This window comes from Mus caroli, unplaced genomic scaffold (assembly GCF_978045245.1).
Source record: "Mus caroli unplaced genomic scaffold, Mus_caroli_1 scaffold_18, whole genome shotgun sequence".
NCBI classification, from domain to species: Eukaryota; Metazoa; Chordata; class Mammalia; order Rodentia; family Muridae; genus Mus; species Mus caroli.
This window is the reverse complement of record NW_028227273.1, coordinates 28382331-28396553: the sequence shown is the minus strand read 5'-3', so window position 1 is coordinate 28396553 and position 14223 is coordinate 28382331. Positions and strand designations below refer to the sequence as shown.

Genomic DNA, 14223 nt, shown 5'->3' with positions numbered 1-14223 from the left:
AACATGTCACCGTCCTTCTAAATATAGCTGATAAAGCTGTGGTGCAACAAATCAAAGCAAGTTTTCCATTGGAAAACCAACAGTGGAGACCAGGAACCCTCGTGCTTGTCTGTAGTCTCCCCTCCCCCAGTCTGAAACCTGCTTGCTCAGGGGTGGAGCTTCCCGCTCAATCGTTCTGCCACGCCCACTGCTGGAACCTGCTGCTTTGCTGTTTGGAGCCATACACATGGTCACCCTGCTACTGGTCCCCGGGACTATTTGGCGGGAATCGGGCCCCCTTCCCCTGCTTCATAACTGCGTGCGGAACAGTAAAATTGAGCTTTGGTCAGAATGCCTGTCTTAGCTGCATTTCTTTCTCTCGACGCCTAGCCCCTCTTCCAGGTTTCCAAAATGCCTTTCCAGGCTAGAACCCAGGTTGTGATCTACTGGCCAGACATAACACTTGTCCATGGAGATAATTAGTCTTTTATAGAAATTGCCTACTTAAAGGGATCTTCCAGTGAGTGAAATTTTAAGGCTACTGTAAATTCATGTTTAATAGAATGCAGCATTTTCTGCAAAGGATGATAAAGTGACGGGGTCCGTGAGAATATGGAAGAGTGCGCTAGAGTCTGGCTTTCACGTGGACCATAAACAACCCTGTAAAACTAATGGGTGGTGAGGGACTAGCTTTTATGATGACATAAGAAAACACATCAATAATAAATTTTCTCAAAGGAGAGACTTCTTTTTTCATCCTCTCACAAACCCACCTGGCTGTCACCACGGTATGGATATTTATTAAGGGAGTCAAATTAAAGCATCTTAGGTCTACTACAGGAATGTGTTTAAATATATATGACGATAAGAATGTAATGATGGCCGATGGGATGGAGCAGATATGTAACTCAAAGGATAAATCACCTGGGGGGGGGGCAGTGCGTCTATAGCATCTAATAGTTCTTCATAAATCAAGGGGTGAGGCCAGTGAGGTGAGACCTAGCCAGTTTCTGAAAATGGGATCTTTGCAGCTGTCTCCGGGGTTCCTCACCCCACCAATCTACAGATCCATGGGCCTTGGCAAGTTGCTGGCCCAACCTGGAGCCGCTGCTCTTATTCCACTTGCCCTTGAAGCAAATACTCTTCCATGCCTATAGGGGGCAGTGTCCTTGCTTTCATTGTCTCTGGCATAGGTGCTTGAACATGATCCGAGCCTGTCCTGCAAGATCCCTGTTCTAAAAATATGGTCCTTAGAGGGGTGATTTTAGGTAAGGCATGGTGGGATCAAGGCAGTTCTAGTAGCACACTGGCTAGTTCTTTTCTCTCTCTCTCTTTTTTTTTTTTTTTTTGATTAGTTCTTTTCTCAAGAGGACAGCAATACTGCCTCCCTGCTATGGCTTCCAGTCTTACCACGTGATCTTTCTCTAGTGAAAAAAAAAAAAACAAAAAACCCTGACTCGATTCCACTTCAGTGAAGTTCTCTGCCCGAGCTGGTGCCGCGTCCTTTCACTCTCCAGAGCTGGTTTATAAAACCTCATTTTTGAAAATAAGCATCCCTGCTTCAAGGATTTTTTGTTCTAGGACCAGAAAACAGACTAACACATGCTCCAAACTAATTTTTGCCTTACTTACCTAGCAGATTTGCCGTCACTGAGAAACAGGGATACAAAACTAAATGTCCACGAAAGTGCTCTGGAACCAGGGGGCCAAGGAGCCTCGGGTGATGTCTTGCTTGCACTCTAACCCTGCGTTTCCTCCCTGCAAGCATCTTCCACTTCACGATGGTGTCAATGGAGTAGAACCGGTCGTCCTGGCACTCCAGGAAGTGGCCCCTGCAGTCCATGGGGAGGAGCACTGTCAGTGGTGGTTTCTTCCTCAGCACCTCGCATTGCAGCAGCCTCCTCCCCTGTCTCTCTTTAAAGCCAATTAAGGACAGTGTTTCTCCTTTCCTGAGCTTCATGGGCAAATTGTCTGCGGAGATGGGGATTGAGTTCTGGAAGCGGGGAGGACTTCTATGGGCCACAGGACTCCGGGGAAGTCGGACAGAACGGATTAAATCAGCCACAGTTTCAAAAGAAACCGGGTCTGCCATCAGTTGGAAGTTCCCTGCAGAGAAAAATAACAGAAAAGAGTGCTCAGGGTCTGCCATGAAGGAGAATAGTGGGGCTGTGGCTCCAAAGACCATATCATTTGGAAGTACAGCGATGGCTATTATTACCTTTTTTTCCCTTTCTTTCTTTCTTTCTTTCTTTCTTTCTTTCTTTCTTTCTTTCTTTCTTTCTTTCTTTCTTTCTTTCTTTCTTTCTTTCTTTCTTTCTTTCTTTCTTCGAGACATGGTTTCTCTATATAGCCCTGGCTGTCCTGGAACTCACTTTGTAGACCAGGCTGGCCTTGAACTCAGAAATCCACCTGCCTCTGCCTCCCGAGTTCTGGGATTAAAGGTGTGCGCGACCACGCCCGGCTATTATTACCCTTTTAACACAGCTCACTCACTGGCCGAATTCCACGGACACAGAGCCCCTTCCTGAGAACCAGCCCTTCTCCATCCTACAGACTTGGTCACAAATCGGGTGCTAGCATCTCTCCCATTTGAGAAGGCTGCTGAGCCTTGGGTCTCCTCTTCCCAAAGGGTACCACAGATATCCACCTGTGTTCAAACCACCTGGTATCTTCTTGTCCACACTCAGACCACACCTGTCTCTACCTCTGTTCACTGCAACATTGTCTCCCATCACTGTCCCCGCAGCCGGTCCCAGAAACACTCTCCTGGCAGTTTCTCTGGAACATGCTCCCATTCCCTCCTTTGCTTGTCTGGAATTCATTCAGCTCCTCCTGTAGGGAACACTGTGCCCTCCTGAGCGCACTTCTCCTCACCCAACAGTTAGACCTTTCTGGACTTACTCAACTTTAACTCAACTTAACTTAAACTCAACTTAACTCAACTCCGGTTTAGCTCAAATTAATGAAATGATTAGGCTTCCTGGTACTCACAGTGTTGGAATCCAGCCCCCTCTGTCAATGTCCTGTCTGAAGACTACACTGTTGACTGTCTTTCCAGAGAATGCTAGCACCTGCTGACTATGTGGTCATCTGCCTCAGCAGATCCCATAGGCATTGTATCCTGGATCCAGTCCCTACTTCTGTCTCTCTGTGTGAGTCTCTTTGTGTAGCCCTGACCTGCCTGCCTCTGCCTCCTGAGTGCTGGTGTTAAAGGCTGGTGATATTACTCCAGCCTTCTGACTTTCCCTTCTTAAAGCCACACTTATTACTATTTTTGCTTTCTAAAAGATTAAGCCACGAGCACACTTACTTCTTTGTGCTATTTCTTACTCCTCTATTCTTGACCTACTGTGTACACATAAACCTTCCTGTCTATAAAGTTACCATTTCCCAATGTTAGATCCCATCTTTTTCTATTGGGAATTCCCATGGATCAAAAAGCCTTTAGCTTATAAGAGCATGTTTTCATATATATCAAAGAATACCACTGAAGGAAATGAGGCACATGCTTGGCACATGCTCAGTAACATGTTCACAGTGGTTTGGGCATGTTCTGTGTGTCTATGTGGATCCACTACACACAAACAATCCCCTAAGCCAATGACCCACCAGTCAAGAGTTGTCCATTTCCCAGGCCATAGAGACTGGTTCAGAGATGGGCACATGATCCAAAGAGACTTTGTCAGCATTCACTGGGACTTGGACAATATAGTAAGATAAGCTATGCAAGGATATATCTCATGACCACTCCCTCCAGCCACACAAAGGAAGTTACACACAATGCACAGGAATGGGGCCAGAAGGTAACAGGAAGTTTAAACCAAAACCAAGCCATTTAGAGAATGAGAGAGTCAGATGGGAGAGTGTTTTCCCTGTCAGTGCTGTTATAAACCGGGTGGTTTATAATCACAGTACATGAGACTCTATTTCTAGCACCGAGGGCTGAGAAGTCTTAAATCAAGGTGCCAGTAGACTTACTGTCTAATGAGAGACTGCTTCCTGGTTCATAGGTGGTCATTTTTTCCTGATAACTTCACTTGAAAGGCAAGGATACTCTCTAGGCCTCTTTTATAAGGAAACAAATTACTGTCATCAGGACTCTGACTAAACACCTCTTAAAGGCACCACCTCCCATTACCTTGAAGGTTGGAGTTTCAGCATTTGAAGTGGGGGGTGAAGCAATGAACATTCAGGTCACAGTGGAGACAGGAAAAAAAAATGATGAAAGAAAAGCCTGAAATGATTGAGAGATGGCATCGGGCTCTGGTTAAAACCAGTTCTTCCCACCTCTGCATTGTGGCCACTTGAACCTGTGATTTCCCTTTGCCTTTCTGTCCTTTGGAACAGAAAGGACCCTGGAACCAGCAAGTGCTCGGATCTCAGTTCTGTCTGACATGTTAGCAGTGCCTCACAAACACCCAGGAGCCGCAGCAACTGCTGTTTAACCCAAGCAAGAAGTATGGTAGAAACAACCGAATGTTTAGAGAACTAATTCTAGAGAAATGATAAATTTCCTATCATGTTCTCAGGTGGTTTGTTCTCCTGTTTGGTTTTCATATGTAGGCTTTTTTCTTTGGATTTTAAAATTTATTTGATGTATGTATGTATGTATGTATGTATGTATGTATGTATGTATGTATTTTTGAAATAGCTTTTCACTGTTAGTTCTGGCTGTCCTGGAACTCAATATGTAGACCAGGCTAGCCGCCAACTCACAGAAATCCACCTGCCTGAGTGTGCAACTCAAACTGAAGGTATGTGCTGGGTTTCTCTGGTTTTATCGAAGCAAAAACTGCTGCTTTTTCTACTAAATGCTCAGGCGACAAACAAAAAAACAAACACAGAAGAAAAAACAAGTCCCCTCCCCCCAACAAAAACAAAATTTAAAAACCAAAAACCTAATAGATTGGACCTCAAAACTATGAAAATGTTTTCTGTATCAAAGAATTCTATCAGAAAAGTGGAGAGGCAAGCTGGGTGCAGTGGTGGATGCCTTTAGTCCCAGCCAAGGAGATCTCTGTGAGTTCAGGGCAGCCTGCTCTGTCTACACAGTGAGTTCCAGGACATTCAGGGATATGTACAGGGAGACCCTGTCTCAAACAAAATAGAACAGAAACAAAACAAAACAAAACAAAACAAAACAAAACAAAACAAAAACAAAACAAAAATAAAATAAAAATACAATCCACAGAATGGGTTGAGAATGTCTAACCATTCACTAAGGGGTCAATAATATATAAAGAATACCACAACCCAACATCAGTGAAGCCATCTGATTAGGAAAGAGTGAAAAGGTGGGGACACACTGCTCCCCAGAGTGCACAGATGGCCAAAGCACCCTGAAGTGTGGTCAAACAGACATTAGAAAATGCAGGTCAAAAGGATGGAGTAATAACCACTGCATACCAGTTAGACTGGCTGGGAAAACCACAAATGGGGCTGGAGACGGGGCTCAGTGGTTAAGCTCTGTTCTTACAGAGGTCCTGAGTTCAATTCCTAGCAACCACATGGTGGCTCATAACCATCTGTAATGGGATCTGATGCCCTCTTCTGGTGTATCTGAAGACAGCTACAGCATACTCCTATACATGAAATAAATAAATAATTCTTAAAAAAAAAAAAAAGAAAGAAAAAGAAACACACACCACACAAATATACATACACACAGACCAAAGACACACTTACACACCTACCCACACACAGTGTACACACAGACACACATACACACATGCACACACACACACACACACACACACACACACACACACACACCAAGAAGCACACAGAATGTACCAGTTGTTGGTGAGGAGGGGGAGGGATTAATGCTTGTGTTGCTGATGGGAACAAAATGTAATATGGCCACCACCACTGGAAATCAACACAGTGTGGCTCCTTAGATGTTAAACAGTGACTCACCATGTAGTTAGTGATTCTATCTCTAGGTGTGGGAAGGAAGAACTCCAAACAAGAGCTTACGCAGACTTTTTTTTTTTCTTTTAAATACATTATGTATTATTCAGAGCCGTCAATACAGGAGAAGTCCAAGAGAATCTCTTTCCAGAAGAATGGAGCAGGGGACTGGAGTCATAAAGACAGTGGGAAGTGTTCCCAGATTGAAAAAAGCTAAAAAAACCAAAACCAAAACAAAAACAAAAAACAAACAAACAACAACAACCCCCCCAAACCAAAACTCCCCTCAAACCCCAAACCTTCTCTCCCAGATAGCATTGTTTCTCAGAATGCATCTATAGAGCTGGTGGATTAGTGGTTGTGGAGGGCAGTGGCTGGGATGAGAGGTTAACAGTTAAGGGAAGAGGAGGACCTCGGGCTGCTAACCAAAATGGCCTGAAACTGACTGATGGTAGTGATGCCGCCGTTGGATTCTACACTGGAAACGAGAGCACCATACTATATACAGAATGTGCTCTTGCAAAGCTGAAAAGCAAACAAGGCAAAAAACTACAGCAACTACCCGACTCCAGCCATGTTTCTGGGAATACTACTCAGAAGAAACCAGACACTGGGGAGGGGGGGAGGGGAGGGGAGGTACGGGGTGGGGGTACTGGGAGCATGCTGGTCAATCAGAGGAGGCTGGAGCATGCTGGTCAGTCAGAGGAGGCTGGAGGTGAGGAAACTGTGTGACCTCCCAGCCCTCAAGGCCTTGTGGTTAAAACGCCTGCTTTCCTCCTCCACACAGCGGCTGGCTGCCAACTGTCTACATCCTACCCTTCAGCAGATCAAGCGAGTGAGAGAGTGGAGAATGCAGTGGAAAGCACTCTGAGCAGCAAGCAGTCCCTTCTGTCACTGAGCTGCCATCTGAGTCCTAGAAACTGTTGGCTTGACATTGCTATCCTTGCTACCGGAAGGAGTTACTCAGCTCAGCGAGTGGGAAAAGCCCATCCACAGAACACGCAGCATTGGATTCTGTCCACTCTAGAAAACTCAGGAGCTGCTGCTCTGTCCCCGCTACTTTGACCCTTCCATGTGGTGAAGCAGGAATGGGTGTCCTGCAGCCTCAGGCATTGCTGGGTGCCGGCACCCATTTCTCTTTCACTACCATTGGGGTGACGCCTAACCTTTAGCATCTAAAGGACCTTGTAAGGCTTCCCAGGCAGCAGAGAGCATTTATTAAGCACCCACTGAAGCCAGTCACCACCTGTCTTAGTTAGGGTTTTACTGCTGTGAAGAGATACCATCACCAAGGCAACTCTTATAAAGGACAGCATTTATTTGGGGGCTGGCTGACAGGTTCAGAGGTTCAGTCCATTATCATCATGGCAGGAAGCATGGCACTTGAAAGGCAGACATAGGGTTGCAGGAGCAGAGAGTTGTGCATCTTGATCTTCAGGCAGCAGAAGGAGACTGTGTATCACACTAGGTGTAGCTTGAACATAGGAGACATTAAAACCCACCCCCACAGTGACATACTTCCTCCAACAAGGCCACACCTACTCCAACAAGGCCACACTTCCTAATAGTGCTATTCCTTATGGGTCAAGCATTCAAACACATGAGTCTGTGGGGGCCATACCCTCCAACCACTACAACACCGTAGTGTGATCTTTTGGTTTGCTTTAATCTGTATCAGCATGGTTTCAGCTGCTAGTCTTCTCTGCTGCAGGTAGGCACTATAAGGCCCCCAAGGCTAAGCAATGTGCTTGTCATCTTGGGTCACACAGCACAGACTGGGCTGACATCCAGTTTGCTCTTTGTATTACACATTCCTTTTCCATGACAGCACAATGGCTATGTGGTCTTGGATGGTACAAGGAATTCTCTCGGAAAGCAGGGTGCCAAAGTTTGTGTCCATAAAACATCATTTGGCAGCAAGTGGCCGAGGTAAAGATGTAAAGAACACTACCCTTGGCACTCCCCACTGCACAGCAAGCCTGTGATCAGGGAGGCAGAAGGTCAAGGAGAAAGGCAGAACCTCCAGTTGGTGGTCCAAGAGCCAGGGTCACACCTGACCAAGTTAGGAAGAGGCCAAGAGGGAGCCTCGAGCTTTGTCCCCAGGGTGAGCATCTCAGACAGCTCTAAATCACAGAGCAGTTGAAAAGGTATCTTAGGGTTTTACCACTGTGGACAGACACCATGACCAAGACAAGTCTCATAAAGGACATGTAATTGGGGCTGGCTTACAGGTCCAGAGGTTCAGTCCATCAAGGTGGGAACATGGCCGCATACTGGCAGGCATGGTGCAGGAGGAGCTGAGAGTTCTGCATCTTCATCTGAAGGTTGCCAGCAGAATACTGGCTCCCAGGCAGCTAGGGTGAGAGTCTTAAAGTCCATGCCCACAGTGACACAACTACTCCAACAAGGCCACACCTCCCAATAGTGCCACTCCCTGGGCCAAGCATATACAAACCATCACAGAAGGTGTGGATTGAGGCAGTGAGGGTCCATGGCAACCTTGCTTGCCCAGACTGGAGCACCTCAGCCATGCTGGAGAGGGTGAGGTTACCTCCTCCCTTCCATTGGCTGTCCCAGCAGCCCCACAGTTATGTTGGTGGGGGAGTTTGCTAGCTGTCATTGTTCAAATGATTTTGGAGATATTATGTCAAATGGCTCTTCCTCTCTTGGCTGATGGAGGTGGCTGGAGACTCAGTCACTGACTTGTGCTTATGGTTGGGTCCCCAAAACTCCCCCACACCATGTTACTCATGTTCACTCAGAACTGTAGTGCCAGTAGTACACTATGAAAGCATCCTTCAGGCCAGTGTTCTGGATTTCTTCATGGAAGCATAGGTGGATACTTTGCAGAGATTCCCAGCCTCAGAACTTTGTGCACAGCTGACTTCCCGCCTCTGGGCAAAGCCTAAACTCTATGCAGTCAAGTCAGGACCTGTGCACGGACCTTACATGATACAGAGGTTGATGGAAGGCCCAAGTATGGAGATGTGATGTTAACCTCCTGGAGTCCAGCTTTCTGCATCTGTGTGGGCATGTGCTCCTGTTCCAAGGACCCTGAGTCCCTCCTTGATGGCTAGTCATGTCCTGTGGGGTGGGGACACTCTTTTAGTCCCTTGTCTATCCAAGTTCCATATTCAGGGATTGGAACATAATGTTATCTCCTCTTGATATGTGCAGGGATTTGGTTCAAGGATACTCAAGCTCTTTCTATAACGCGGTCGTATTAATTCTGTACACTGTACCATCTTCCTGGTATTTCAGACCAGCTCTGAAGGACCTGTTCCTGGTTTTCTGCTGCTTTTCAAGGATTATGGCCAAGGGAAAGATTATGTGAATTCTCCACACCAGCAATTGTTTTAGAGTGCTTTTGATCTGCGCTTGGTTGAATGCCTTGTATAAAAAACTCATGCACACAAACAGCCTACTGTTGCAGCTTAATAATGTGTATTAAATGCTGCGTGCTTCCTAAGTCATCTAAGAGGTGAAACTGAAGGTGTCGTGACTGTAACCAATGGTTACAACTACTTGCACCATGTTCCAGAAAGCCGTGCATTACCCTCTCTTAGGCCTGTTCAGTCTTTCCTATCTTTTTTTTTTTTTTTCTGAGTCCCACTTCTCACCTAATGATTTCACACAACAAATAACAATGTATGCATATGGACATATGCTTACTGGAGAGGTAATACCATCTTAAGATTTATCTATTTATTGTTTTAGAGGGAATAGTCATGCAGGAAGCATCTCCCGGTGCTCTGTGCCTGGTCCATACTAAGTGTGAGAAGCTAAGTGACAAGCAACCCAGACAAGGTCCCTTTTCCCATCAAGCCTATAGCCGAGTCAAGGAGACAGAATAAGAATGAGAAGTGACAGGTATGGTGGTGGGAAGTAAAACCATGCCAGGAAGTCTGATAAGGAAGAGCAGGCTGAGACCCAGAGACACAGTGGGCACACACCCGAGGCTTAGGTGACTCCCAGCAACCTGTCAGGCACCTGACTTGGAACATGTGCCATGCTTCTCACATAAAAGAAACATGTCCTATGGTCACGTAGGCCCCAAACAGAGTTCTCTATGCTAATGAGGTACCTAGAGACCCAAAGAGCTTAGCCAATAATCTTCCCTTCCCAGACATTCCTCCCTGCAAAAGGTATTTGATCTCAGGCTCATCCTGAGAAGTTGGCTGTGGTTTTACGCATCCATTTTCCTGCCATGACAATAAACTGTTTAGAACTATAGACTGCCTGTTTCATCAAGATCCACTGTGAGGAACCTGGGAAAGTCCTTTGTCTACAGAGCTGCAGCTTTATTCTATTCTCCCATAGAAAGGTCTCTCTGCACTCTCAGTCACAACCTGGCTCTGTCAAGCCAAGAACAATCACCCCCATGGGACAAGCCGGAGTCCCCTTCCTCCCCAGCCCAATGCTAGATGCCGTCCTCAGCCCTCAGGCCATTACTCCATTCTTGACTCTCAGCAGCACCTGGACATCCAAGAGTCTGAGAAACTCATAGCCCTGACCTTACTGCAGGCCTGGGGACCCCCAAACCAGCTCTGGCTTTCCCACATCTCTGACTGTGTTTTCCCACTCTGAGTGGTCTCAGAAGTTCCCTACAGCCCCGGCATCAGCCCAGGCAGTGTGGGGTAAGCACAGTTAAACTCTCTGTGGTCTGCCTCCCCAAGCTGCTGTGCCCTGTGGCAGAGAGGACGTGGGTCAACATGTTTCTGTGTAGAAAGTAACTTTCACAGGAAGTACTGGCCATGGCTTGATCAAAGAGATGTCCAGAGGGAGAGCCAACACAAATGGCCCAGCTTGGAACAATGGATTCCCACAGAAGGGTGGAGAGAGATGGGTCTGACATGGCAAGGTCAAAGCAAGGAGGGTGAAGTGGGGACAATTTACAAAAGGATGTCACCAATAAGTGACTAGAATATAATCCATCTCCTGAAGAAAACAGGGTATACATAATACAACTTTTGGTCACTAAGCACTTCATTACTGAACATTTTGGTTGTCTTCAATCTTTCATTAAGAACTACTGATGGTGAGGGACCCTAAGGGCTCTTTCCAGTCCCATATCCTCCTTACAGCTTCCCCCTCCTGCCTGGGGTCAAGGCTAGGCCAAATTCCATTCTCCACCCACAGGAACCTTCTTGAGTAAAAATTCTCAGAATGTACTAGCTGATACTCACCTGACCCTCTGGAAAGTCCCAGGTAGAGTTCAAATGAATGACATGCTTGCTAGCCAATAGATTTAAAGGTCAATATGCTTAGCCAATAAATTTAAACTGTAACCTTGCTGATGTAACCTGTGACCCTAAAAAGTATAAAAACTGCTTGTAACAGCCATTCGGGGTCGTCTTCTCGTCTGTCACTCTCCTTGAGGAAATAAACCTCTTGCTTTCGCATCCATCTGCATCTCGGTGTCTCGCTTGGGGTCATCTCAAAGTAAGGACCACTGACCAAGGGTCGGAGGTCTTACAAGAGAACATATTTGTTTATTTTGAAACTTCAAAGCCTAATCCTAGTGGCACACTTCTTCCAAAGAGGCCACACCTCCTAATCTCAAGTAGTTGCTCTCCTTGATGATTAAGCACTCAAATATATTAGCCTATGAAGACTATTTTTATTTAAACCACCACATAATTAATATATATTAATGATTAAATAATGATATATGTATATATGTATGTATGTACACACACACACACACACACGCGCAGGCCATACATACATACATACATACATACATATATATGTATTGAGATAGAGTCTCACTGGATGACCAGGAACACACTTTGTAGACCAGGCTAGCCTCAAATTCATAGAGATCTACCTGCCTCTCTGCCTCTTGAGTGCTTGAATTAAAAGTGTGTGCTACCAAAAACTGGCTCCATCAAAGGTATTTTATGGGCCAGCATGATGGATCAGTGGGTAAAGGGGCTTGCTGCACAGACCTGAAGACCTGAGTTCGAACCCTGGAACCCATATTAAGGTGGAAGAGAGAACTGACTCCAAAAGTTGTCCTCCACACATGTGCTATGGTAGACACACACACACTCACACACACCCACATATATGCACATGCATGCACAAACACACACACACACAAATAGTAATTTTAAAAATGTATTTTATGGTGTTTAATAGTGAGCAGTAAATTTTCTGAAACTCTTTATTTTTGATTTAAAATTAATTCAGCAGCGGAAGAATAAAACTTTTCCTATTGTCTCAGCTTCTCACTGGCTAGGGAACAAATTACCACAAGGTTAGAACAACAAAGTCTGCAGGTCAGAAGGTCCAAAATAGGACTGGTGGGTTTTTTTTTTTAAATATTTTATTTGAAAATAGACTTTTTCCCCCATACACTATATTGTGATCATGGTTCACCTCCCTCATCTCTTCCCAGACCCTCCCCACCCTCCCACCCATCTTACTCCGGTAAGTCCTACTGTTGAGCCTTTTAAACTTGGGTGGATTTAAAATAGTGTGCTATTGTTTAGTATTTGCGCTTCCTTCATTATGAAGGAATGCAGATTTATATTTGTTGTTTATCTCAATTGCCTTTAAAAGTCAGCACTTAAGCTTCACATATTCAGAACCAGTTAATTTTCCACGGAGTTGATCAATAAAAATTAAAACATCTCATTGTTAAAAAGCAGCCGATTGCTACTGTTAAATACAAAGAGATAAAAGGCCCTCTACTAGCTAGGACAAATATTTGCATCTTACACCAAAATGGACGATTTAAACAGTTCTTACAAGTCGAAAAGAAAAGTAGAAATACTCGATTTAAAAACCAAAACCAAAACCAAAAAACCTCCCCAAGAACTGGCAAAGGCAGCCTGGTGTGGTGATATACTCCTGTGATTTCAGAGAGGCTGAGGCTGAGGCTGAGGCTGAGGCTGAGGCTGAGGCTGAGGCTGAGGCTGAGGCTGAGGCTGAGGCTGAGGCTGAGGCTGAGGCTGAGGCTGAGGCTGAGGCTGAGGCTGAGGACAGTCAGTTGGAGCTGTTGCCTTAAAACTTCAAGGAATGTAAATAACACAGGTGAGTAGTCAGACTGCAGGAGTGGGATAAGCCTGTGCCTCTATGAAACGCTCCAAGGGATTAAAGCGAGACTCCACTATTCATCTGCAGAGGACGAAAGAAGTTTGTTCTCATAAAATCCGGAGTGTTGGAATTCTCAGAATTCACACCGAAAATTTCATGTGCTAGTCAAGCACGGATCGTTCCATCTTTGTGAGTATTTGTCTCACCTTTAAGCTGTGTAGAGCCATGGTGGTATGCAACAGTGGGCGAATATCATTATGTATCTGCCCATTGTCAGAGTGGACAGCACCCCTAGAGCCTTCTGGATGAAGATGGCGTGTTCCTGCGGAGTGTCCAGCCGGCAATCGTAAGAGGGAAGGTCACGCACACGTGAGGGCAGGGCTGGTGGGGGCAAAGGTCTGCCTTTTCCACCCAGTTTTGCTCTGCTTTGCTTCATTTTAGGTAAAACCACTCCACGAGTAAAGGGAAAATTTAAATGTGGGTAACATTTTCCTGACACATCAGTTTCTATGTTTAGGAATGTATCCCGAGGAAGTCATTAAAGCCAAGCATACACAATGCTCACGGCTCCTTCATTTGTGACCGGAAAACGTGCACTTGGTTCGGCTCCTGGAGGGAGTTTAGCAAGCACTGGTGTGGCTCCAACACGGAATCTTATGCGGATTTTAACGATCATAAGCAGACTAGACGATCACAGAAGAAGCGGCCCACGGAACATTGAGAGGGAAAGACTGCGATGCAGAACCATACTAGCAATGTGTGTCTGGGATTGAGTTTGCATGTAGCATCAAAGGCCCAGAGACAGACAGAGAAAAAGACTGTAAGAGTACGTGCCAAATGCTAACCACGCTACCTCCTGGCTACACAACCTGAGCTTGGTCGACACACCTGGGTGTGGTTGACACAACTCCCACGCAGTCTTCATTCTTCAGTGTTTCTCCATATTTTTCTAGTTTTGGTTTATAATAAGCTCATAACAGACTCCCTTCCCTCCATGAATAAAGCTGTCTAAGCTTTATATTTCTTGTTTTTTTTTTTTTTGGTTTTTCGAGACAGGGTTTCTCCGTGTAGTCCTGGCTGTCCTGGAACTCACTTTGTAGACCAGGCTGGCCTCGAACTCAGAAATCCGCCTGCCTCTGCCTCCCGAGTGCTGGGATTAAAGGCGTGCGCCACCACGCCCGGCGTAGCTTTATATTTCTTGTACTTTGTCTTGCACGAATAAACACAATGCTATAAAGATATCATGCAGCAAAGTCGAAGGCTTTTCTTTCTCTTTTTCCTTCCTTCCTT

General features: G+C 45.6%; 1 protein-coding gene across 1 annotated transcript in view; it reads right to left on the bottom strand.

The window, feature by feature from the left end:
• The window catches only part of LOC110312178 (protein THEMIS3), a 41330-nt gene that overhangs the window by 3075 nt on the left and 24032 nt on the right, over window positions 1-14223 (bottom strand). Inside the window, exon 3 of the mRNA XM_021185730.2 lies at window positions 1612-2085. Within this exon, the coding sequence (XP_021041389.1) occupies window positions 1612-2085 (474 nt within the window). The remainder of the gene's footprint in view (window positions 1-1611; window positions 2086-14223) is intronic.